We start from the raw sequence: 26,700 nt of genomic DNA, 5'->3' as shown, positions 1-26,700 counted from the left end.
AGACCTCAAATTTCCGCTGCCCCTGTACAGGGTCTCCAATTCTCATAAAAAATGGCGAGGTGGACCAAGGCCCTGCATTCGGAAGTCAGCCCTTCTCCGCAAATATTATATCACCAGCAGAGGCTTTTCCCCTCCTTCTGCGGTGGAATGTTTCCTCAGTGGGCCGCTTTACGCTCTTAAAAGTAACTGAACCCTCATTTCACTTTTCAAGCCTCAGGACTCTGCGTCCCTCCGCCTCGGCCTTCCTCCCGGGATCAACGCGGCCGTTTCTCGGGGAGATCGCCCGAGTCGGGTGGCCGGGAGGTTAGGCGGCCAACGGTTTTCCACCACAAGAGGAGAGCGCGGGAGGAGCGGCGGGAACCAGACGGGCCAGAGGAAACGGACGTAGGGCGGGGCCAGCGCTAGGAAGGATCGCGAAGGAGCTGGGAGGCCCCGCCCTTTCCGTAGATATCTCTAGAAAGCCGCGCAGGAGCCCGAAAACAAAGAGTGCGCACGCGCGGCGGCTAGGCCCGGGCATTTTGCTGCGTCACCAGCCGCCGCCCGGCCTCACCACCCCTCGCTCGCACGCACGCACGTTCGTTCTCCGTCCTCGCGCCCCTTTTCCTACACTTTCCTCTTCTCTCCGACCGGAGGAGTCGCTCTCTCCGCGCGGTGCATTCTGGGGACCCAGGTCGAGCCCGCCGCCGCCGCCGCCGTCGCTTAAGGGAAACGAAAAGAGGCCGCTACCGGGGAGAAGACGCCGGAGTCGCCACCGGAGAGGAGTCGCCTGCCCAGGAGCTGCCGCCGGAGACGCCCGCCACCCGTTCGCCCGTCCCCCTGCCCCGTTCACGATGTGAGTGCGACACCCCACCGAGGGAAGGTCGCCCGTGAGGGAGGCCGAGGCCGCGCGGGGGGCTGCCGGGAAGCCGTCCCTTCCCCTCCCCCGCTTTAGGCCCCCTCGGCTTTTCCCCCTCGGTGGAAATCGTTCTTGCTTGGGAGTGGGAGGTTCAGTATCCTTGTTATGATTACCATTGGCGGGTGGAGGACATATTTCCTCCGATGTCCGCTTCCCCCACCTCTAAACCGGCCCTCGGCTTCCCCGTGCCGGAAATCCCACCTTCCCCCTTAGGCAGTGCCGGCTGCTCCTAACTCTCCGTAACTTAGCCGTAGGCCTTAGTCTCCCGTGAGCTTTTCGCCGTCCGGGCGCCCTGGAGGCGTGGACCCTCGTGGGCTACCGCTCCGCTCCTGGGGTGGTCTGCTCCTGTCGCTCTGTGATGCTGTGACCAGGCCCGGGGCCAAGTGCACCTGCGGTGGGTGCTACCACAAGGCTGCTGGTGCTCGTAGAGCACCACGCGGCCGTGCGCCGCGAGCGACAGGTACTGCTAGGCGACTGGAGGGAGGCCATACCGTCGCCGCAACTTAACTTCGCTCTCGGGTGTCGTGATTGCTTGAGTATGGTCTTTCCAGGCTTCCTCCTAACTCCAGTCTCGCTGACGGAGTGAAAGTTGCCAAAACTCAGCTGTGTCCCTGGCAGCGAGGAATTACCATTGAGCAGGGCGTTCTGCACGTGTTGGAGTCGAAAGATATTTGTGGACGTTTTCAGTGTTCATATTAAACTTTAGGCGAGGTTTCATCATCCTATCTTAGTTTAAGGATGAAACAGGTATGTCGTCACCTTTTTGTTGCCTTAGTTTAATTTTCTTTACTGAAGTGACTACAGATTGTTTAGAAGCTTTATGATACAGGAAAACCTTGGTGATTTTAACCGAATGAGAATTCTTGGCATCGCCACTTTCAGTCTTTAGATTTTTCTCAGGGAAAGCTTTACCTTTTCAGATACAAGAACTGCCGATTTAGTAGTTTTTTGGTTCTAATCGCTCCCTAAAAGTTATGTATGGAGAGCAATTGAGGGGAACAAGTTTTATTCCTGTAAAAAGTAATGCACTTGCAAGGGTTTACTTAATAAAACGTCTAGACGTTTTATTTAGATAAGTAAAGAAAACACTATAGTCACTTGATGGAAAAGAAGCCTTGAGAAGAATGCATGTATTATTGTAAAGTGACATATTAGAATTTTGGAAGGATTCTCCCACCTCCAAAAGTGGTATGTAATAGAAGATTTTAATCTGTGAAAAATAGCTTGTGCTTTTTCTCTTTGACATTTATTCCAAATAATGTAGCAGGATTGTCAGTCCTAAAACATCTGTGAGGAGAAAATTAATCCTCAGATAAGGCATTACCAACTTTTAATAGATTAATGTAGCCAAGCAAATTTTTTCGTGAAGAAATAGTATGTTTGAGATAGAAACACTTTCACAGGTCACATGAAATAGTTAAATAGGTAAGAAATATTAAGTTATGTAAATAGGTTAAAAACTCGGATGAAAAGTGTAGCGGTATTCCAAAAAGCAGTCTGTCAGAAGAATGCTATTTTCAAAATGAGTGTTTTGAAGGGACCAGGTAAATTTCATTGTGTTTAAGGTATTCAGTATATGCCATCTTGCAAATTCTTTAGGGGATCTTATTAATGACTGAATTTGTAAGATGAATATTATGAGTCAGTTATTTGAGTTGGAAAAGACTTTTAATGAGTCCTAGGAAGAATCTGGCTGATGAGCATTCATTTTGTTGATGTGTGCTGTAGACTTTTTTTAGCTGTAGAGAGAGACATTTAAACGCTGGACATCTCAAGGGTTTTAAGGTCTGTTTTTTTATCATTTGATTGCTCTTCAGTCGTCATTTCCTAGATAAATTTTTTCTAATCAAGTTTTGTCTAGTAGTTTGCATAAAAGCTCTCAATTTCTCACCTACCTTGGAGGAGGCTGGGAGTTTAGGACCTCTCTCCTCCATTTAAGACCTGCACAAATCCCCTGTAGGGGGTGCTACTTTACTTTTTTTTTTTTTTTTTTTAAGCTGTTGTAATTGGTTCTAGGTTTTAAGTTGGACATATTAACAATAGGTATGAAGTAAAACATTCAGTTTTGAGCAGTTTGAAATCATTCTTTCCAGTGTCTTGTAGTCAAATTAATAAATTGTCCAGAAACACTGCGACCATTGCTAGCGTTGGTTAAAATCTTAACTTTGCCATCGTTCAACTTTGTACGATTGAGTCCCCAAAATAAAATCATCTGTCTTTAACCTCCAAAACAAATGGTAATAGTGACCATACAGCATATGATTAATTTCTATAAGTTGAGGAAGAGTAACTGATGAAGGCTTTTGTTCAGTGTTGATTTCCTAGCCACTGTAACCTAGCAACTGGATTTTCTTTTTTTCTGTGCTTAGTTAGACTTTAACCGGAAGGCAGTAGAAACGAAGTGACAAATCACTTGAGGCAGACCAGTATGTATTGTTAAGATTCTCCTGTTTAATTGTGTTTTCTCAGTTTTAAGATCTTCTAGAAGCTTTATCATTTTAGAGTCATAGGTGGTTAGTGATGATTGCTTTTCAGGAAAAAACACCTTCGTAATAAACTGTTTAGAATCAATCTAGCTCTGAAACATTAATAATCATATTTTATTTGAGTTATTAAGAATTGCTGCATCTAGTGTATTTTACTACAGAAATACAAAGTGTGTTTTAGTAAACTTTATTATTTACTGTGTAGGTTAGGGATAGATTTTAAATTGAGGCTGATGACTTCCACAGAACACCTTAGAACTTTTGGTTTTCCAGGAAGATGCCAATTACTTTAAATCTTACCTTGAGTAATATGCCCTCACCCGTGTTGTACTCCAAAACCAAATAAAATGTGCTGTTGTGGATTTTCTGTGCCGTAGTTGATCTTCTCATGTAGTCCTACTTTATTGCTGAAGAGTGTTTGTATCAGGGCTCTTTCCAACTCAGCATGCTTAATTATCTTTGTGTACTGAAAGGATCTAAGCCACAGAAGTGTTTTTTTTAACTTTTAATTTTATTACATTACAGGATTTAGTTCTTCAAATATCAATTCACAGCACTGCTGATTAGTATAAACAACTGTCCCAAATAGGATTGGAACCCAGAATTTCTCACAAAGACATTTTTTTCACTTTAAAAAAAGGGAGAATAATTTTCCAGGTTGTCCTTTTATTTCCAATACATAACCATGCCTGGGGCTTCCCTGGTGGCACAGTGGTTGAGAGTCCGCCTGCCGATGCAGGGGACACGGGTTCGTGCCCGGGTCCGGGAAGATCATGGCCGCTGAGCCTGCGCGTCCGGAGCCTGTGCTCCGCAACAGGAGAGGCCACAACAGTGAGAGGCCCGCGTACCACACACACACACACAAAAATTGCCTGTAGTTCAGTTTTTCTTTTCTCCCCTGAAATATTTATTTATTTAATTGGTTGTGTTTGGTCTTAGTTGTGGCAGGCGGGCTCCTTACTTGTGGCTCGAGGGCTCCTTAGTTGTGGCATGCAAACTTAGTTGTGGCATCCATGTGGGATCTAGTTCTTGGACCAGGAATGGAACCCAGGCCCTGTGCATTGGGAGTGTGGAGTCTTTACTGGACCACCAGGGAAGTCCCACACCTTTATATTTTAGAGTGGGAATTATCAAAGAAAGGAAGTAGCACAGAGGTTCACAAACTTTCTTGGTTCACCCCTTGGTGTCTTAGTAGTATTTTTGTTGTTACTATTTTGTATTTTTTTTATTTGTTGGTTGGTTTTTTAATGGTGCTGCTAGGCCATAAGGAGTAACCTAGACGTTCTGTTTATTAGATAGTTGGGTCCAAACAACTTAAGTACTTCGTCCTTATAGCCTGTTAGCTTTTCAGAAAGCTAACACACATAAATTGAAAGAAAAACGTAGTTTCTTGTATAAGCACAGTTACTGATGAAAGGTGTATGCCTTTTGGGAACTGTATAACTTGTTATACCTTGAAATCAGATTGGATACTTCCATCTCAATTCCTGTTCCCTGTTGAGTTTTTTGTAGGTCTTTTTTTTTTTTTAATCGTAACCACCAAAAATCCAGCTTTGCAAAGATGAAACTTAGTGGAGAGGGTTACAGTGCAGTCTGCTGTTGAAACTGAACCACTTAGTGTCTTGACTGAAGTTGAGTATCACTGAATTTCTCTTAAATTTGAAATATCCTGTGGCAGCCCTGTAAATTCTTCCGTAGTGCCTTGATGCACCTTGGCATGTAATTTGGGTATCACTGGACTTGCATGTATATTCAGATTAACTTTCCAGGAAGTTTTACATAGTAGTACAACTGGCATACAGAAGATCTGAAAATATGAGAAGTGTATCAGGGTTTCTCTGAGCAAAGAATGTGTGTGAGAGAGTTTGGTTTTAGATGTTTACAGGCAGGGCTTTTTTTTTTTTTTTTAGGCAGGGCTTTTGATAATACTTAACAAGGAAAAACTGCTCAGTCTGAAACTGGAACTTTTTTTTTTAAGCAGAATTTTCATGTTTCCATATCATTCCTCACTTAGTACAAACTGAAATAGATTTACCAGTTTCTCGATTCTCTTTTGTAAATAATAGACCAGTTGATAGACTTGGTTTTAAAATATCAGTTATTCTGAACTTTGTAACATCTTTTAAACTTTTTTTTTTCTCCCTTGGTTATAATGAGTTTGTTTTCTTCCATAACCCCCTTTTTTTTCCCTTGGCTGCGTTGGGTCTTCATCGCTGTGCGCAGGCTTTCTCTAGTTGCAGTGAGCAGGGGCTACTCTTCGTTGTGGTGTGTGGGCTTCTCGTGGAGCACGGGCTCTAGGCACGCGGGCTTCAGTAGTTGCAGCACGTGGGCTCACTAGTTGTGGCAGGCGGGCCCTGGAATGCTCGGGCTTCAGTAGTTGCAGTGCACAGGCTCAGTAGTTGTGCCTGGGCCCAGCTGCTCCGCGGCATGTGGGATCCTCCTGGACTGGGGATCGAACCCCTGTCCCCTGCACTGGCAGGTGGACTCCCAACCACTGTGACACCAGGGAAGTCCCTGTAACCCTTCTTGATGTTTAAAAATACTCTGGGATACATAGAAGGCGAGTGAATCTGGTTTTTAAGAAGCTTTTCATTTACTGGAAATGTTTAGTTTATAGAGGATAAACATAGAGGATACTTTCTCCATTATCAAGTTCTAGTAAAAAGCTAGTCTTCTGATTATTATTGTTTTATCTTAGAATTCAAAATGATGTTTTAATTCAGACAAACATCATGTTCCATTAAAAATAAATTTGTAGGGCTTCCCTGGTGGCGCAGTGGTTGGGGGTCCGCCTGCCGATGCAGGGGACGTGGGTTCGTGCCCCGGTCCGGGAGGATCCCACATGCCGCGGAGCGGCTGGGCCCGTGAGCCATGGCTGCTGGGCCTGCGCGTCCGGAGCCTGTGCTCCGCAACGGGAGAGGCCACAACAGTGAGAGGCCCACGTAATGCGAAAAAAATAAATAAATAAATTTGTATGGGGATTATCATTACTTCTGAATAAAGTATGTGAGGTTATAGATTGTGATGTAATGTATCTTACAAATATAATTAAATATATAGATGAGTTACTTTTAAGAGTACAAACAAAAAACATTGTCTTATAGTGTATCACTTACTTATACTTTAAGAAAGGTAAACCATAGCTAGTAATGGATCCCTCTACCCCCATGTTTCTTAGAAGAAGAATTTTGGGCTAAATTTCATCCAACTTGAATGTGAGCTTCTTAAGGGCAGAGATTTTTATCTGCTTTGCTGACAGCTGTATCTCCGGAACAATTCCCGGTATCATGTTTAATAAATAATTTGTTTATTGAATAATATTTAGACTCTGAATCTCTTTCAGCTATAAGACTTGGCTATATGAGGTGCTTGAGAGTGATGTTTGGAACTAACTGGGATCTTTTACAGTTGGTCCTTTATTTTGCTGTATCGCATCTTCAGTCAAATTCAGCTATATCTCAATATAGATTGGCTTCTTTTTTTTTGGCCGCACTCCACACCATGTGAGATCTTAGTTCCCCAACCACCAATCGAACCCATGTCCCCTGCATTGGAAGCGCGGAGTCTTAACCACTGGGCCACAAGGGAAGTCCCTATCTCATGCAAATTGGGCGAGTAGGGGCTTCCCTGGTGGCACAGTGGTTGAGAGTCCGCCTGCCAATGCAGGGGACATGGGTTCGTGCCCCAGTCTGGGAAGATCCCACATGCCGCGCGGAGCGGCTGGGCCCGTGAGCCATGGCCGCTGAGCCTGCGCGTCCGGAGCCTGTGCTCCGCAACGGGAGAGGCCACAACAGTGAGAGGCCCACGTACCGCAAAAAAACAAAAAAAAAAAACCCAAATTGGGCGAGTAGTTTGGTGGTCAGTAGGTGAAAGATAAAGTTGGTGAGAGTCATTTATAACTTTAGATTCTATTAATTGAGGCTTTGCTGTATTTTGGGAAATCTGGAAAAGAAGGACCACCAAATCAGTATATACCCTCAAAATACATTTGACTTGTTTGTGAGCCCTTTATTTTGAGAATGTTTATTTTGGGAATATTTAGCTTATTAGTTACAATTTGGTCAGACTGATTTTTTCTCTTAATTAACTGATGATTACCATAAATTCTCCTTTAAGAGATTCTACCCTTCTTTCTCTTTCCCCTCCATTTTTTTTAAATCTAAAGAAATTGGCCTTCCAATCAAAAATTAATACTTACACTTTTTCTGCTTGATTAATTTCTGTATGAGGCCATTAGTTGAAGATAAAACCTAATAGATTTAAGAATGTTTGCTTTATCATAAAGATTGTCATTTAGTGCATCCTTGTATCACATTTTGCAGTCTTAAATATTTTTACAAAAGTAGAGCATTTTTTGTGTTTAGTTTTTGGCTGCGCTGTGCGGCATGCAGGACCTTAGTTCCCCGACCAGGGATCGAACCCGTGTCCCCTGCATTGGGAGTGTGGAGTCTTAACCACTGGACCACCAGGGAAGTCCCAAAAGTAGAGCATTTTTATTAAAAGGTTGTTATTGCTATTTTCCCCAGTATATTTGTCTGTTTTTTGGGGTTTTTAAAAAAATATTTATTTTTGGCTGCGTTGGGTCTTCGGTGCTGTGCGCGGGCTTTCTCTAATTGCGGCAAATGGGGGTTACTCTTCGTTGCAGTGCGCGGCCTTCTCATTGCAATGGCTTCTCTTGTTGCGGAACACGGGCTCTAGGCATGCGGGCTTCAGTAGTTGTGGCTCGCAGGCTCAGTAGTTGCGGCACATGGGCTTAATTTCTCCATGGTATGTGGGATCTTCCAGGACCAGGGATCGAACCCGTCTGCTACATTGGCAGGCAGATTATTAACCACTGAGCCACCAGGGAATTCCCTGTCTGTATATGTTGAAGAGCCTAATGTTTAGTGACCAAATAATAGTATTCTAATTTTTTCTCAATGATTCAGAGTAAGAATTGAGATATTGATCATATGTCTCATTTGTGTATGTTAAAACTTTTTTATAAAAAAATTAATTTGATCGAACAGTCCCATGACAGTTCTTAATGATTTCTGGGGGGAAAACACCAAAATGATGTGGAATCCTGTGTGATTCTATGGGACGAGCATGTAATATATACGTATCCTATGAGGTTGAGCTAAACTGTGCATTTCAGGAAGCCAAATTTGAATTATTATGGTACTAAGATTTGTAGGCCTCTCACTTGAATAGTAAAAATGTTTTCTTTCACTAAATTCTCACAGAGCTCACAAAATTTTTTTAACTTTTAATACAAATTAATTCATTTTTGGCTGCATTGGGTCTTTGTTGCTGCCCATGGGCTTTCTCTAGTTGCTGCGAGCAGGGGCTACTCTTCACTGCAGTGTGGGGGCTTCTCATTGCGGTGGCTTCTCTTGTTGCAGAGCACGGGCTCTAGGCGCGCAGCCTTCAGTAGTTGTGGCATGCAGGCTTCAGTAGTTGTGGCACGCAGACCTCATAATTTTCCATGTTTGCTGTATAATGGTCCAGAGTACCTGCTTACAAAAACTTCTATTGATTGATTGATTGGCTGCGCTCTGCAGCATGTGGGGATCTTAGTTTCCTGACCAGGGATCCAACTCTCGCCCCCTTGCAGTGGAAGCTCAGAGTCTTAACCACTGGACCACCAGGGGAATTCCCCTTACAAAAACTTCTGAACATTGGAAATTCTGAGAGACAAAGAAAATAAAGATGTTGGAGCTTTGACAGTAGTATTGGTTATAGAGACAAGACATATGCTGTAGAATTCTATTAGATACAGAATTTTTCTCTCTCAAGATATTCAAACTTCTAAAGCGATGATAGCTATAATTAATTTTTTTTTTAAACTACCCAGATACAGAATAAACTCTTTTCCATGGTCTCCAGGGACATCTGTGACCTTGGTTTTTAACCTTAAGCTTTATGAACTTACCTGGAATTATGTATGATATGTTTGTCCTACCAGTTCATAAAAGGCTTGATGTGTCCTAATTGTCTTTTAATAATTTAATCTGTCCTGCACATAGTAAACTATCAAAAGAACTGCAATAACCTGGAAATGTTCTTTAGCAAATTTTTTCCATGTAGCTTTGCTGGTTGGTTTAGTCTGGGCTGCTGTAACAGAATACCACAGACTGGGTAGTTCATCAACAGTAGAAACTTATTGTCTACTATTCTGCAGTCTGGAAGTTCAAGATTTAGGCACCAATATGGTCACCTTCTGGTGAAGGGGCCCACTTTCTGGTTCATAGCTTCTTGCTGTGTCCTCATAGTAGTGGAAGGGGCGAGGGGCCCCTCTGGAGCAGTGAAAGGGCTAGGGGCCTCTCTGGAGCATCTTTATATATAAGGCATGACTTTATTTATTTTTTAAATAAATTTATTTTATTTATTTATTTTGGCTGCATTGGGTCTTCGTTGTTGCGCACGGGCTTTTTTTAGTTGCAGCGAGCAGGGGCTACTCTTTGGTGCGGTGCGGTGGCTTCTCTTGTTGCAGAGCACGGGCTCTAGGCACGCGGGCTTTAGTAGTTGTGGCACGTGGGCTCAGTAGTTGTGGCACACGGGCTTAGTTGTTCCACGGCATATGGGATCTTTCTGGACCAGGGCTCGAGCCCATGTCTCCTGCATTGGCAGGTGGATTCTTAACCATTGCACCACCACGGAAGCCCCTAAGGCATGACTTTAATTTATGAGGGTTCTACCCTCATGATCTAGTAGTAAACACCTCTCAGGTCCCACCTTCGAATATCATCCCGTAGAGCATTAGGATTTCAATATATGAATTTGGAGGGCATGCATTAAGGTCATTGCACTGGTGCATCCTTTCTGGGGGGCGGTGCACACCTCACAGCATGTGGAACTTCCCTCGACCAGGGATCAAACCTGTGCCACCTGCAGTGGAAGTACGGAGTCTTAACTGCTGGACCAACAGGGAAGTCCATGGTGCATTCATTTTTTTTAAGGGAGAGGTGCTTGTAATTTTCTACAAATTAGAATTAAAATGCACGAGATTCTAGTATATTAAAAATGGTATTTGGGAACAAATGTGGTTTCCACTCTGTCATTTTAAGACAAACTAAGAAATTTTAGTCAAAACTACAGAGGAGAATTTTAGGTTATGCAAAGTTTAGTTGCTCGAATTGACATAGCCCTAACATTGAGCTTGGAAGAACTTGTCAGAAGAACTTGGAATGTCCCACTTCAGAGATTTTGGGTATTATTTTGTTATAAGTAGTGGCTTATTCACATAATGTATGCAGAGGTGAAAAAGTTTTTGCGTTTATAGGTATGTTACTATTAAAATGAATTAACAGACTTGAACAGTAGTTTGGGATTTTGCCAGTGTTTGTATAAGACTATAGACACGAATCCAACATAGTTTAGGAGCTAGAGTTTAAAATCACCCTTTCTCTGAGTTAATAGGAGAAAAGAGTTGTGATTTCATAAACACTTGGTTTTCCTTTCAAATGAGTGAATATATGTGTTTATTACCGTTCAGGTTAAGTGTAGGATTTCCCCCCCTTGTATTTTTAGACGGTTTAGATCAGGGGCACTTGGTAAATATTAGGCTTTACAGGCCACAAATATCTGTCTCACATTTTTGTTTTCACAACTTTAAAAATATAAAAACCATTTTTGGCTCCAGGTTAGGATCATTTAATTTTGTTTTTATTGTCTGGTAAATGATTTTATTAGTTGGCTAGGCCTGCCATAGCAAAGTACCAGAGACTGGGTGATTTAAACAGTAGAAATTTATTTCCTCACAATTCTGGAGGGTGTTAGTCCAAGATCGAGGTGTCAGAAGGGTTGGTTTCTTCTGAGGCCTCTGCTTGGCTTGCAGATGGCCGGCTTCTGTCTTCTTCACAGGGTCTTTCCTCTGTAACTGTACTGCAGGCTCAGCGGCCACGGCACACGGGCCCAGCCGCTCTGCGGCACTAACCCACACCCCCTGCATCGGCAGGCGGACTCCCAACCACTGCGCCACCAGGGAAGCCCTCTCTCTCTTTTTAATTAATTTATTTTTCAATTAATTTTTATTGGATTATAGTTGCTGTACAACGCGTTAGTTTCTGCTCTACAGCAGATTGAATCAGTTATACGTATACGGTATATCCACTCTTTTAGATTTCTTATTTAGGTCACCACAGAACATTGAGTAGAGTTCTATGTGCTATACAGTAGGTTCTCATTTGTTATCTATTTTATACATAGTAGTGTATATATGTCAATCCTAGTTTCCCAATTCGTCCCATCTCCTCCTCTTGGTAACCATAAGTTTGTTCACTGCATCTGTGAGTCTGTTTCTGCTTTGCAAGTAAGTTCATCTGTACCGTTTTTCGAGATTCCACATATAAGCGATATTGTATGATATTATTCTCTTTGATTTCACTTTGTATGACAGTCTGTAGGTCCATCCACATCTCTGCAAATAGCATTTCGTTCCTTTTTATGGCTGAGTAATATTTCATTGTATATATGTACCATATCTTTATCCATTCCTGTCCATGGACCTTTTTTTTCCCCCAAGAGGGTATTAAAACGTTTATTGAATACGCATGATAATGGATGATACACAAGCTTCATTCCCATCTGTAACTTTATCTGGTACTGTAATTCAATTTAGATATATTGCATAGGATGTGCCAACAATCATATTAATAACCAAAAAACTCCATGTCTTTGCTTGGGTGACCCTTTTCACGGTGAACTCCAGGTCACAACGCAGTAACTGTCAGTTCAACTACACCAAGGTTTCTGAAGGCAGTAGCTTTTCCACCAAAGCAGTTGTAAATAAATTTTGAATGGAACCTGGCATCACCCTGAAGGAGCTCTAACTTCACACTGTTGAGGTAGTTTACCAAAATGGTTTCAGAGTAGACTAACTTTACACAGCTCATTTTTTAAAAAGACACATTTATTCAGCATCGTGATCAGACTATTAAATTTAGCAATCAACAGCATGGGTGCAAAAAAAAAAAGAAATCTACATTAAAACCCTTTGTTGGAATGCTTTACACTTTCCACAGAACAGAAACTGCAATAACTTGTTATACAGGTAGTCACAAATACAGTCCTCGAGTTTTTTTGCCCATACACATGAGTATTGTCTAAAACATGTCTTCTTTGTAGCAGCTAGGCCCTGCCACCACTGTGCTTGGCTGAGTTCACAAATCTGTTGTAACCCGTAGCTTCCCTGTCACTTCTCTGGCTCTCCTCTCCTGCTAAGCTTTGTTTCCTGGCAGTAATTAAAACCTTCTGCCACTGCCATAGTTACTGCTGCTGCTGGAACCACCATAGCCACCTTGCTTTCGTGGTTTGGCAAAGTATTAGCCTCCACCACCATAGGGGCCAGAACTTCTGCCTCCAAAGTTTCCTCCTTTCATGGGCCCAAAATCTGAAGATTGATTGTTGTAATTTCCAAAATCATTGTAGCTTCCACCACCTCCAAAATTGCTTCCACCAATTTGGATTCCACCAAATCCATTGCAGCCATCCCCACTGCCACCATATCCACTACTACCATGGCTGCCACCAAAGCCACCTCGACCACTGAAGTTTCCTCCATGACCAAAGTTGTCATTCCCACCAAAACCACCTCCACAACCACCACCAAAGTTTCTAGAACCACTTCAACCTCTTTGGCTGGATGAAGCACCAGCCATCTCTTGCTTAGATGGGGCTTTTCTTACTTCACGGTTGTGGCCATTCACAGTATGGTATTTCTGAATGACAGTCTTGTCTACGGAGTCATGGTCATCAAAGGTTACAAAAGCAAAGCCTCTCTTTTTGCCACTGCCTCGGTCAGTCATGATTTCAGTCACTTCAATTTTCCCATACTGTTCAAAATAATCTCTTAGGTGATGTTCTTCAGTGTCTTCTTTAATGCCAGCAACAAAAATCTTTTTCACAGTTAAGTGGGCACCAGGTCTTTGAGAATCTTCTCTTGAGACGGCCCTCTTTGGTTCCCCAACTCTTCCATCCACCTTGTGTGGCCTTGCATTCATGGCTGCATCCACCTCCTCCACAGTGGCATATGTGACAAACCTGAAGCCTCTGGAGCGCTTGGTGTTTGGATCCCTCATTACCACACAATCTCTGAGCGTTCCCCACTGCTCAAAATGGCTCCTCAGACTCTCATTGGTTGCTTCAAAGCTCAAACCTCCAGTGAAGAGCTTCCGCAGATGTTGGGGCTCTTTGGGTAACTGACTTAGACTTGACTGCAGTGGAGGGAGGAGATGTCAATGGTGCTTACTTGGCGGCGTCCACGTGCAGAAAGTCAGTGGACATTTAGGTTGCTTCTGGGTCCGTGTAACTGTCCTAATCTCTTATGAGGACACCAGTCATATTGGATTATAGCCCACCCTAAGATCTAAGTTTACCTTACTTTTTTATTATTTTTTTTTTTTTTTCTGTACGCGGGCCTCTGACTGTTGTGGCCTCTCCCGTTGTGGAGCACAGGCTCCGGACGCACAGGCTCAGCGGCCGTGGCTCACGGGCGCAGCCGCTCTGCGGCATGTGGGATCTTCCCGGACCGGGGCACGAACCCGTGTCCCCTGCATCGGCAGGCGGACTCTCAACCACTGCGCCACCAGGGAAGCCCTACCTTACTTTTTTAAAGATCCTCTCTACAAATACAGTCACATCCTAAGGTACTGGCGGTTTAGGAATTCAACATATGAATTTAGGATGTGATTTCAGGCCATGACAGTGATATAAATCTAGATTACTTAATGTGAATTCAAGGAAAGGAAAGATTCTTCCCTGGTTCCAGTGTCCTTGATACGAACAGAAACTAAAGAGCTTATATACCAGATCGCCATTAATGTGCTCCTTCTCCATTACTATAGGTTCTTTTTTTTTTTAATTTATTTAATTTATTTTACTTTTGGCTGCATTGGGTCTTCGTTGCTGCGCGCAAGCTTTTCTCTGGTTGCGGTGAGCAGAGGCTACTCTTTGTTGTGGTGCGTGGGCTTCTCATTGCGGTGGCTTCTCTGGTTGCGGAGTGTGGGCTCTAGGCACGTGGGCTTCAGTAGTTGTGGCATGTGGGCTCAGTAGTTGTGGCTCGCGGGCTCTAGAGCACAGGCTCAGTAGTTGTGGCGCACGGGTTTAGTTGCTCCGCAGCGTGTGGGATCCTCCTGGACCAGGGCTCGAACCTTGTCCGCTGCATTGGCAGGTGGATTCTTAACCACTGCACCACCAGGGAAGCCCTACTATAGGTTCTTAATGTGTAACTTGATTTTAACAAGGTAAACAGTACTATCAAGTATTTTCAGATTATGTTGTTAAATTCGGCTAGAAAAGCATTTTTACCAGAGTTTATTGAAATAGCCATTTGTAAACATATTGAGAGAAGAATCTGCTCACTATAATCAGGTTAACTTAATATTGTAAGTCAACTGTACTCCAATAAAAATTAATTTGAAAAAAATCAGGGTAATTGTTCTCAGCTTTATTACCTTTTTTGTTCAAACAGGAAAGGTAGAATACTACAATGAATTCCTCATGTACCCATTATTCAGTCACAACCATTATCAGTACAGGGTCATTCTTATTTTATCTACTCCCCTCCTCTTCTGCCCAGTGGATTTAAAATATATATATTTATTTATTTGGCTGCACCAGATCTTTAGTTGCGGCATGTGGGATCTAGTTCCCTGACCAGGGATTGAACCCGGGCTCCCTGCATTGGGAGCACGGAGTCTTAACCCCTGGACCACCAGGCGAAGTCCCTCTTTTTAAATTTTTAAATAACACAATTTCACAGTTAGACTGGGTTGCTCTAAAGGAAGAAAGCATTCCATGCCGAAACCATTTAATATCATTTTTTGAAAAGTATTATGAATGTAATAAATCCCCATCTACCCATCTACCAGATTCAGCAGGCCTTTGCCACACTGCTTTATCTCGCCCTTTTTCCTTAGTTATTTTAAAGCAGACTCCATGTACTTCCCTTTTAATCTTGAATGGACATTTGTTTTCCATAAAACAGTGCCTTTCACACCTAACAAAACTAATGGTTTTCACATTATCTAATACTCTGTCCATATCTAGGTCTCCACCGTTTCAGTAATCTTTTTTATGTTTAGTTTGTTTGAATCAAGATGCATACCAGATTTACAAATTGCACTTCTTTGATAACTCTTAGGTTTCTTTTAATCTAGAGCAGTACCCCCCTCTTTTCTGCCATTGATTTAAGAAACAGTATTCTGAATTTTTCACTTCTTGTGATATGATTTAACTTGTTTCTTTTCCTCATATTTCCTATAGACTGGAATTACGTTTACTGTGGAATATATCATGTTGATCAAATCAGGAAGTGAATGTCTCGTCCCACTTTTAGTGATGCTAAGATCATAAGTTCTTTATCTGCTGTTCATCTAATCATTGTTAATGGTCCCATTCATTGATGAACACTGCCAAATCAGCTTAAAGTTTGCAAAATGGTGATTTTTCTTTTTTTCCTCCTCACGTTTTATTCCACACAAAGCTGATCTTCATGAACTGGCCCTATTCAGGTATCATGAATAAAGATTCATAAAGGGAAAGAAGGATAAATGCCTATTCTTTCTCTTTAATTGCCTTTTTGTAAAGAATTGGAGTTGTAGCATCTTCTGGTGATCTAGAATTGTGGGTAGTTTGTTTTACATTTCTTTAATAAATATAAACTGGAGTATTTATATTTTGTGTATTTGGATCAGTTTGCAGTCATCCTTTCAAATTGTCATTGGCCAAGGAGAGAGAGACTCTAATTTAGTTTCCTCCTGGTTTTGTTTTTTTTTTTTTTTTTTTGCGGTACGCGGGCCTCTCACTGTTGTGGCCTCTCCCGTTGCAGAGCACAGGCTCCGGACGCGCAGGCTCAGGGGCCATGGCTCACGGGCCCAGCCGCTCCGCAGCATGTGGGATCTTCCCGGACTGGGGCACGAAGCCGTGTCCCCTGCATCGGCAGGCGGGCTCTCAACCACTGCCCCTCCAGGGAAGCCCCATCTGTAATTTTTAATTTCAGATCTGATATCAGTGTTTTGGAGTAGAGTATGACTAGTCAGGTTTAACAGTTGTGTGAAAATGTTGATGAGCAGTTGGCTGTAACTTTAGAACTTTAAACTGCTACTCCTCAGGGTTGGGAAGTTCAGAGGTTGGAAGCAAAACAGTTCCTTTAAGTTGATTTATGAGTAGTGTTTGAACATGTAATAACCAATTGGTTTTAAATTTTATTTTGAAGTTTTAGGTTTACAGAAAAGTTTCAAAAATACAAAGAATTCCTGTAACTTTGATTTTTAGACTATCAAAGCAGCACATGCTTTTTTTTTTTTTTTTTTTTTTTTTTGCTGTAGGCGGGCCTCTCACTGTTGTGGCCTCTCCCACTGTGGAGCACAGGCTCCGGATGCGCAGGCCCAGCAGCCATGACTCACGGGCCCAGCCGCTCCGCGGCATGTGTGATCCTCCCGGACTGGGGCACAAACCCGTGTCCCCTGCATCAGCAGGCGGACTCTCAACCACTGCGCCACCACGGAAGCCCCTCACGTGCTTTTTTTTTTTTTTTTTTTTTGCGGTATGCGGGCCTCTCACTGTTGTGGCCTCTCCCATTGCGGAGCACAGGCTCCGGACGCGCAGGCTCAGCGGCCATGACTCATGGGCCCAGCCGCTCCGCGGCATGTGGGATCTTCCCGAACTGGGGCACGAACCCGTGTCCCCTGCATCGGCAGGTGGACTCTCAACCACTGCGCCACCAGGGAAGCCCTACATGCTTATTTTTTAAAAAATAATTGAAATAGTTGAGAATGAGGTGGCTCTACTTTGTCTCATCTTTCTGGTTCATTCTTTAGAGGCAGATGCTGTTCATTTGTGTGCGTGTGAATTCTTCTTGGAATTTTTATGCATATGTAAATATTTAAGTAACTTGTTTTAAAGATGACAAAGGAAATTTTTCAAAGTATTTACCATGTATAATCTTTATTGCCTGTTAATTAACCACATTTGACTGTATTTGCTTCTATTAGATTTTTAGCTATATTCTAAAACATAATTTTAATGGATGAATAGAGCTTTAGGCAGCTAACATTGAAGAAGACAGGAGTCTATTGCAAGGGATAGGAGCTGGTGAATAATAAGGAAAACGCAAATATTCCAAGTTGTTTCTAGTATAAGTATATATTGGATACAGATACAGATTAACAGTTGGGACTATAAAGTTTAATTTTTTATCTAGTGTCATTATTTAGAATCATAAGGAAGATATTTTTGCCCAGGAAAAAAAAAATGGTTGCTTTGCTTTATATAGTCAGCTGCAAATGAAAACTTTTTTTTTTTTTGGCTGTGCTGCACAGCATGCGGGATCTTAGTTCCCCAGTTAGGGATTGAACCCCTGCCCCTTGCAGTGGAAGCTTGGAGTCTTAACCACTGGACTGCCAGAACAGTCCAAATGAGAACTCTTTTGAGGACAAATACTGTCATTTCTCATACTTAAAAAAAATTCCCCCCACAGTTCCTAACACGGTAAGTAGAAATGTTGAATGCTGTATTTGAGTTGACAATGGATTAGTTCAGATTTTTATTTTTATTTTTTAAAAATATATATGTGTTTATTTTAGTTGCACTGGGTCTTAGTTGCGGCAGGCGGGCTCCTTGGTTGTGGCATGCATGTGGGATCTAGTTTCCTGACCAGGGATGGAACCCGGGGCCCCTGCACTGGGAGCACAGAGTCTTAACCACTGCGCCACCAGAACTAGTCCCCTAGTTCTGGTTTTTAAAATTCTGTGGAGTTGAATTCTTAAGAGCAGGGCTATAAAGGAGTAGCACAAATTTTGACAGGGCTACCTAAATGCTTAACTCCAGTGAGCATTTTGTTTCATTTTTTAAATCTTTTCTATGATGAAATTTGTATCATTGCATTTTGTTTGTTTGTTTAGTTTATTTTTGGCTGTGCTGGGTCTTCGTCGGTGCGCAGGCTCCTCATTGCAGTACCTTCTCTTGTTGCAGAGCATGAGCTCTAGGTGCGCGGGCTTCAGTAGCTGTGGCTCGCGGGATCTAGAGCGCAGGCTCAGTAGTTGTGGAGCACGGGCTTAGTTGCTCCACGGCATGTGGGATCTTCCCGGACCAGGGATCGAACTGGTGTCCCCTGCATTGGCAGGAGGATTCTTAACCACTGTACCACCAGGGGAGTCCGTATCATTGCGTTTTAACTTGTACTGCAGCTGTTAGGGAAAAAGATGTAGTTTATGTTTGAAATTGCAGTAAACTGCCTCAAAATAATTAATGCTCTGAGGGAGAACAGAAGTATGTTACTTACATGCTAAGCTTTGGAGGTTTGTAAATAGTTAGTGAATTTCAGCTTAACTTTGTCTAATTTTATCTTTTTGTAGGCAGCCTGCTTCTGCAAAGTGGTACGATCGAAGGGACTATGTCTTCATTGAATTTTGTGTTGAAGACAGTAAAGATGTTAATGTAAATTTTGAAAAATCCAAACTTACATTCAGGTAAATTACCATTTTACATCATTGGGTAAAAGACTTTTTTCAGGCAGCTTGAATAACTTTTGCTTGATTGTTTTGTGTTTTCATTGAAGATACTACTAATCTTTACCTCTTTGAAGAGACTCATTTTTTTCCCTTTTTCTTTTTTGGTACAGTTGTCTTGGAGGAAGTGATAATTTTAAACATTTAAATGAAATTGATCTTTTTCACTGTATTGATCCAAATGTAAGTAGTCTTGATGCTTTAATCCCAATTTAAATTGTAAGGAAATGGACATACTTTAAGTACTCATTTTAGAGATAAGCACTAATTCTTTACAGTTCAGAGGCTAATAAGTATATATTTTGCATTATTTTCCCTCTTGTAACTACTTTTCTGGATACTCTTTTTGTTCTTGTTATTGTTTGGACTCAGGGCAATACTTTTTTAATTTTTATTTTTTATCTTTTAAAAATTAAATTGTGTAGTTGATGTAAGGGCTGTACTCTTAAGTCTTGTCTTATTTAAGCATAGATACATCTAAGTATGTTCTATGATTGTACCATATTTAGTTAATTTTTTTAACGTTTTATTTTATTCACCTTGTGCAGGGGAGGAAAAATGTTTTTTGCAATTGGATAGCTTATGAAATCTTCAGTAGTCTAGGGATTGTTTCAGGGTTTAGAGAAAGTGTAGGGAAAGAAATTAGGAGAAATGACAAATAACCAGCTACTTTGTGTCCTGTAGTAATACCAGAGATATAAACGGTGTGATAGCGCTTATTTTTGTTTTTAGGATTCGAAGCATAAAAGAACGGACAGATCAATTTTATGTTGTTTACGAAAAGGAGAATCTGGCCAGTCATGGCCAAGGTTAACGAAAGAAAGGGCAAAGGTAGGTTCCTTTTTCTTTTTTTGAAAGTTTGGTATTTTTAAGTAATTAAAGATACATTGACATCAGACTGAAAAGTATCTGTCCAGCAAAGGAAACCATCAACAAAATGAAAAGACAGCCTACTTAATGGGAAAGTATATTTGTAAGTCACGTATCTGATAAGAGGTTAATATGCAAAATATATGAAGAACTCACACAACTCAACAACAAAAACCTGATTTAAAAATGGGCAGAGCAGTTGCCTGGTGGCCTACTGGTTAGGATTTTAAGCTTTCACTGCCATGGCCCAAGTTCATCACTGATTATCAGAGAAATGCCAATCAAAACCACAGTGAGAGACTTCCCTAGTGGCACAGTGGTTAAGAATCTGCCTGCCAATTCAGGAGACATGGGTTCGAGCCCTGGTCCAGGAAGATCCCACATGCCTTGGAGCAACTAAGCCCATGCACCACAACTACTGAGCCTGTGCTCTAGAGCCCGTGAGCCACAACTACTGAGCCCACGTGCCACAGCTACTGAAGCCCACACGCCTAGAGCCTGTATTCCGCAACAAGAGAAGCCACTGCAATGAGAAGCCTGTGCACCACAACAAAGAATAGCCCCCGCTCGCCACAACTAGAGAAAGCCTGCACGCAGCAATGAAGACCCCACGCAGCCAAAAATAAATAAATTTATTTAAAAAAAAAACAACACAGTGAGATAATCATGTCCTAACTGTTAGAATGGCTAATATGAAAAATAGAAATAACAAATGCTGAAGAAGATACAGAGAAAAGGGAGCTCTTGTACACTGTTGTTGGGATTACAAATTGGTGTAGCCACTATGGAATCAGTATGGAGATTTCTCAAAAAATTAAGGGTATAACTACCATATGATCCAGCTATTTCACTTCTGGGTATTTATTTGAAGAATATGAAAACACTAATTGGAAAGGATGTATGCCACCCCTGTGTTCATTGCAGCATTATTTACAGTAACCAAAACATGGAAGCAACCAAAGTATCCACTGATGGATGATTGGATAAACTGTGGTGTGTGTATTCAGTGGATTACTACTCAGCCATTAAAAAAGAATGAAATCTTGCCATTTGCAGCAACATGGTTGGACCTTGAGGGTAATAAGTTAAGTGAAATGAGTCAGAAGGAAAAAGACAAACCTAATTTTAAAAAGCATAAGGAAATGAAAACTCACAGATACAGAGAACAGATTGATGGTTACCAGTAGGGAAAGGGTTGGAGGGGTGGGTGAAAGGGGTACAAGGAGTCAATTGTATAGTGATAGACGATAGGTGGACTTGGAGGGTGATCACTCTGTAGTTGTATACAGGTGTTGAGTTACAGTGTTATACACCTGAAACTTACATTTTTTAAAAAAATTGGTACAAGGAATATAGTGTTTTTGTTTCATAGCTAGGTATTTATTAATATTAAGGTCTTGTGTTCTATATATTTTCCTCTACTTTGAGGTTTATTAGCTTTAACTTAATACCAAGTGTGGTCAGAATAAGATAGTCACTAATAGATGCAGACTCTTCTGCATTCAAGAGGCAGACTTTGCTTAGAAGTATAAATTACTCAGATGCTGCATTGGAGCATATCATGGTGACATTTAAAAAATAATAAATTAATCAAGTATCTGAATTTGAATAGTTTCTACCAGTGAATTTTTGTTTTAAAATGTAGGTTCTTTTGTTCTTTTTGTTTTTTTGGCTGCGTTGGGTCTTCATTGCAGTGCGCGGGCATCTTGTTCCGGTGGCTTCTCTTGTTGGGGAGCATGGGCTCTAGGCCCGCCAGCTTCAATAGTTGTGGCACGTGGGCTCAGTAGTTGTGGCTTACGGGCCCTGGAGCTTGCGGGCTTCAGTAGTTGTGGCGCATGGGCTTAGTTGCTCTGAGGCATGTGGGATCTTCCCGGGCCAGGGCTCGAACCTGTGTCCCCTGCAGTGGCAGGTGGATTCTTAATCTTAACCACTGCACCACCAGGGAAGTGCCAAAAGTAGGTTTGTTTCTGACAACTGTGAAAGCAGCTTCATGAAACTATACTTACCATTATTACGTTTTTCTAGTTTTTGTGTGTGTGTGTGTGTGTGCTGATGCCATGCCTCACTAGTATGAACCCACAGCTCAAAAAATATAGTCTTTAGGTACACACTAAAAGAGTACAAGGTAACCTAATCATAGGGTGATATTTGTATTGATCTATAGCTTAATTGGCTTAGTGTGGACTTCAATAATTGGAAAGACTGGGAAGATGATTCAGATGAAGACATGTCTAATTTTGATCGTTTCTCTGAGGTAAGTTCTTTTAAATGCATTCGTCCACCTCCCTCCCAGTGTATTTCTGTGTAATCAATTTAATTTGGTTTTAAAGACAGTGATATTTAGGACATGCATTATTTTACTTTCAAGACTGTTCTGCAGAAAACCAAATAAGATTTTAACAATGGTCATTTAACCTTCCTTTATGAATTTTTAAAAATTAGTGTTCTAAAGTTGATGTATAATGACAAAAAAATAAACCATACAATCAATGCAGCACAGTTAGTTTTTATTCCAGCATTGGAACAGATTTTTTTTTTTAAGGAGCATGAATGTAGTAATTGGCTTGCATTTTGGAGCCATGTAATATGAATATAAACCTTTAAACACAAGAATCACAATGAGATATGTACAATGAGTGGTGTGTAGGGATATTTTAGTTGCAAAATCAGGGAAAGGATTTTAAGTAAGCCTATTTTTCCAGGACGTCACTGAAATACATATTGCCGTGGCCAAAGGGAAAAAAATCATTGAGATTCTCTTAGGTAGACTAGACCTTATTAAATGTGTTGCAGTAAAGCTGATCAGAAAAGAAAATGGTAGATTGTAAGTTGAAGATACTCTCATTGTGATTTGAAATCTTGACTATACTTTTATGTTTCTTCTTTGACAACAAAGAATTAAAAGGAGTAAGTGCCCAGCTTCATGTATGCAACTGCTTATTTAACATCTCTCCTCATATGGCTCTGGCACCTTGATTTCAAAACAGAGTAAGGGAGATAATGGTATTCATGTGATTCTCCTAAACCATGCTACTCCTTACTGTAGTAATTGATGCCACCATTTACCAGCTGTGCAAGTCATAACTTCTTAACAATGTTCTCTTTCACTGATTCTCTCTATCCAGTATAACATTAACTGCTGTCTTTGCTGTCTGTATTTTGTTTATATTTCCTAAGTAGCTCTCAAATGTATTCAGTTCTGTGTCTATTGCCATTGCATCTCGGTACCTAGCATTGAGCTTGGCACCTTTTGAGCATTTTTCCTGCTCAAAGAAACTTAACCAGTATTTAGTGCTTTCAGATGTAGGAAAACTCTTTACTACTTGCTCATATTATTCGAGAGTTGATGCCCAGAATTTTTATACTGAGACATTTGAGTAGGTATCATTTTAAGGCCCCTTCTAACTCTGAAGTCCAGGTAAGCATGTATTTTTGAAGTCCCCATCTCATATTATTTAGTCTACTTATTTGTTCCTCTTTAAATAATATACTGCTTGCTTTATGATCAGAAAGAACTAAATTTGGGAAATTAGTACTTTATGTATAAGTATGCTCTTTTGGTCCCAGTTTATTGTAAGTATACAACGGTGTTTTCCACTGTGTGTATCTTTTCTTTCAAGGTTTATGTTTATTTTCTGTTTGTAACTTAGTTACTGGTGTTTAGCCTTTGATTCAGTATTCAGGCCTTTTATGCCAGCTAATCAGCCGAGAGGACTTTATTTTAAATTATTTATTGGTTCTTCACAATATTTTAAAACTACAATGAAAATACCATAATACACATGCCACTTAGTTGAAGATACAAAACTTTACAACTATTCAGTACAAATAATCTCATTCTTAGCCACCAGAGGTGACTGCTATTCAGGATTGTGGTGTTTAATTTCTACATTATACATATATATATCTTGTTGGATGAATTTTAATAATTTTTCTTCAATGAGAACTTACTCTTAACTTCCCACAAGGTTTCAGGATTTTATGTAATTACCTATAATCTACCTTTTCCAGAAAGGAAGATACCTAATATATAGTTTGATTTATTTTTTCTTTTTCTTTTTTTAAATTGGTGGAAACCTGTGACAGACTTAAGGTTTATTCTGGAGCGTGCAACCTAATACTTAGGGCTTAATTTAACATCATTTTAAAAACTAATTTTTACACTTCAAATAGATGATGAACAACATGGGTGGTGATGAGGATGTAGATTTACCAGAAGTAGATGGAGCAGATGATGTAAGTCTATAAGTTCTTTTCTATGTTTACTTAAATACTAAGAAACAATGTATTTTCAGGTTGTTTTATGTAGATTCAAAATTGCTCCTTTTTTTTTTTGCCACTTAATGGTCTAAAAAATATTACAAGGAAAACCAGTTTTTTAAATGTGCCCATTTTTGAGGGATGGATGCCTACTAGGAAACAGGTGTCCCCTGAATCATTCTTCAAGGCAGCAGATTTATAATTCAAAATTACTATTTTATAGAGACATATGCCTTACTCAGTTAACAGTTTAGGGATTATTTTGACAAAGAAAGTTGAACAGGTTTTAACATCAGGATTGGTCAGAGAGAAGTATAGTAAACAGATGGATGTTGTGAATCTATAAGGATATACTAGACCACTCTTCTCAACATTTCCCCACCTGGCATCCTGTTAACATCTTTAAGAAAGTTGTTCAGTGTAGTTTGGAAGATACTTAGACAATTCACCAGCTAGGATTAGAGTTCATTGTCTTCTGTCATTCCAGGGATCTTCATATTGAGCCATTTTCCTCTTCCACTGAATACCAAGAGAGAAGAGAAACTATTTTATACCAGGATTCAGTCTGGTTGATAGGAAGGGATTTAAAGGGTGGGCTTAATTCCCACGAAAAGGCATATATCTTATAGGAAGATAGATCCTCAGCTGTATGTCTGTTTGTCTTAAGTAAACCTGTTCTTAAGTCCATTGCTAAGTTCAAAGATGGATATAACCACCAAACCAAAGATTATGTCTAACCAAAGATTGATATATCTGCTACCTTAGTCAAAAGTGCAGTGCTTCAGCTTTTTACGGTGCAAACTGTTCAGTTAGCAGAGGAATGTTTGATCAACTTGGTAACTTTTTAAATTTTCCTTTCTGCAGGATTCACAAGACAGTGATGATGAAAGTAAGTATCTTTGTAAAAAGTATGTTTACGCAGTGATATTTCACATCAGAGACCAAACTCTCAAAATAGAGAAGTAAAGTTAATTAACCTGTTTAAAATTCTTGGAAGATACATGATTGTTTCTTTATGGCCTCTAAAAAATAGCTAAAGCAGAAATTTGAATGATTTGAGATTCAAATTTTTTAAAAAAGACAATTCTCTAGGAAACAACTCTTGGTGGCTGCTTTTTCCTATTGTAAAACTTTGAAGTTGTTAGGTTATTCCCTTGTAATTTATACTAATCTTTTAAAAATCTTTTCAGAAATGCCAGATCTGGAGTAAGGAATGTTGTCATCGCTGGATTTTGAGAAAGAAAAATAACTTCTGCAAGATTTCATAATTGAGAGAATTCCTAAGTTGATAGCTCTAAAGGCAGATTCTGTATTTGCCTCCTTTAACCCATTTTTCAACCTGTTTGTTTTTTTAAAGGCTTCACTAAGGGTTGATATGTACCATTGTATGGGGCAATTTTAAGTCAGCTAAGGCAATAACCTTATGCATGAACATTTCCCAGATTCCCATGATGCTGATGAGGTCCTAGGCAATTGATAAAGCAGTTGTGATAAATAAAAAACATTTCACCTAAGTCTCCTTTACTTCATAACATAGATACTGACATGATCGGAAGCTTTCGGCTTAGGGAAAGTAAATTTTAGATTTTAGAACATGGACTCAAAAGTGGCTGAAACAAATTGGTTGATACTTTAAACTGGTAACATGTTGTTCCTCTGGTATATCCTTCAGGATTGTTCCACTAAAGTTTTATTTTTCAAAAAATTTACTTCACATTATTGTTCGTAAGTGATCACTTGTCAGTGTTCCAGATGTATCTTAGCTAAAACTAGTGAATGCCCTAACTTAGATGGTTTTGAAGCCTGTACATTTGGTATTGTTTGACCCTTAAACTTTTACATCTCTTAGCATGGAGGACGAAGAAAGGCTGTACATTGTTGCTTGAGTCTGTACATTTAGACCAAATTTGTATTTGCACTGTCAGTATGGCAAATGAGTGAAAAAAATGTTAATACACTATTGGATTTTTTATTTTATTATTTTTTTTTTGATTCAGCTTGTACCTGGGCTGAAAACCTCAATTTATGTTCATGACAGTGGGGAGTTTTTTTAATGTCTACATTCTTTCTAATAAACAGTTGGAAGACTTCTTGGCTATCCTTTCAAGTGTCTGGTTTACTGTAATTTCATGTATTGCCATTTACTGGAATGGAGTTTTTATTTTTGCTTGAGGAAGAATTTGGGAATATTCCTCTGTTTGGGGGAAAAAAAATGAGGCTTGCTGTAATGTCACAGAAAACCTTTTAAAAGTGGATCTGTAACAGGAAATTGTAGCTGCACTTTGCAACAGTTGGAAAAGAAAGTGTTGTGATTTGATTGAAATAAAACTAACTGTGTTGTCCTCCTCTAAATCTTTGAGCTTCCGCATTTTGGCACTTTTTATTCCTTCCAGCTACTGCGTATTTGTCATAGCATAGAACTACTTCATATTTCAGTACTTCCTTATGTCAGTCATTCTGGACCTGTGTTACAGGCAGTGTTAAAGTGCTGGGGGGGGGATACAAAGATTAACCCTTCAGGTAATTGTGAACTCAGGGAGCTCACATCATAGGCTGGCCTCAGGACAAATAGTGAACAAAAACTTGGGAGATGGGAAGTGTAGTAATAGATATGGATAGAGTATTTAGATTGAAGGGAAAACACAACCTTTTTTCTTCCCTTGTTAAGTATATGAGTGTTCCAAATAATATTCAAGAC

At 40.5% G+C, this 26,700-nt stretch overlaps 1 protein-coding gene and 1 pseudogene across 2 annotated transcripts; one reads left to right on the top strand and one right to left on the bottom strand.

Moving 5' to 3' along the window:
* Positions 1-492: 492 nt before the first annotated feature.
* PTGES3 (prostaglandin E synthase 3) lies at positions 493-26,354 on the top strand. The gene is made up of 8 exons (XM_082665110.1): positions 493-832; positions 18,720-18,833; positions 18,986-19,055; positions 19,605-19,703; positions 21,907-21,996; positions 23,916-23,978; positions 24,867-24,891; positions 25,193-26,354. Coding segments are annotated over exons 1-8 (483 nt in total). The 5' UTR covers positions 493-830; the 3' UTR covers positions 25,213-26,354.
* Positions 12,313-13,442, bottom strand: LOC309829199 (heterogeneous nuclear ribonucleoprotein A1-like; annotated as a pseudogene). Its single transcript has one exon. The product of its transcript is annotated as a heterogeneous nuclear ribonucleoprotein A1-like (transcript).
* Positions 26,355-26,700: the final 346 nt, after the last annotated feature.

This window comes from Grampus griseus (assembly GCF_964374135.1).
Source record: "Grampus griseus genome assembly, chromosome: 11".
Classification (NCBI taxonomy): domain Eukaryota; kingdom Metazoa; phylum Chordata; class Mammalia; order Artiodactyla; family Delphinidae; genus Grampus; species Grampus griseus.
This window is presented reverse-complemented; position numbering and strand designations above follow the sequence as displayed.

Coding starts and splice junctions, on each gene's coding strand:
- PTGES3 (XM_082665110.1), top strand. Junction 18,834..18,985: donor AAATCCAAACTTACATTCAG/GTAAATTACCAT, acceptor TTTTTGGTACAG/TTGTCTTGGAGGAAGTGATA. Junction 21,997..23,915: donor ATTTTGATCGTTTCTCTGAG/GTAAGTTCTTTT, acceptor CACTTCAAATAG/ATGATGAACAACATGGGTGG.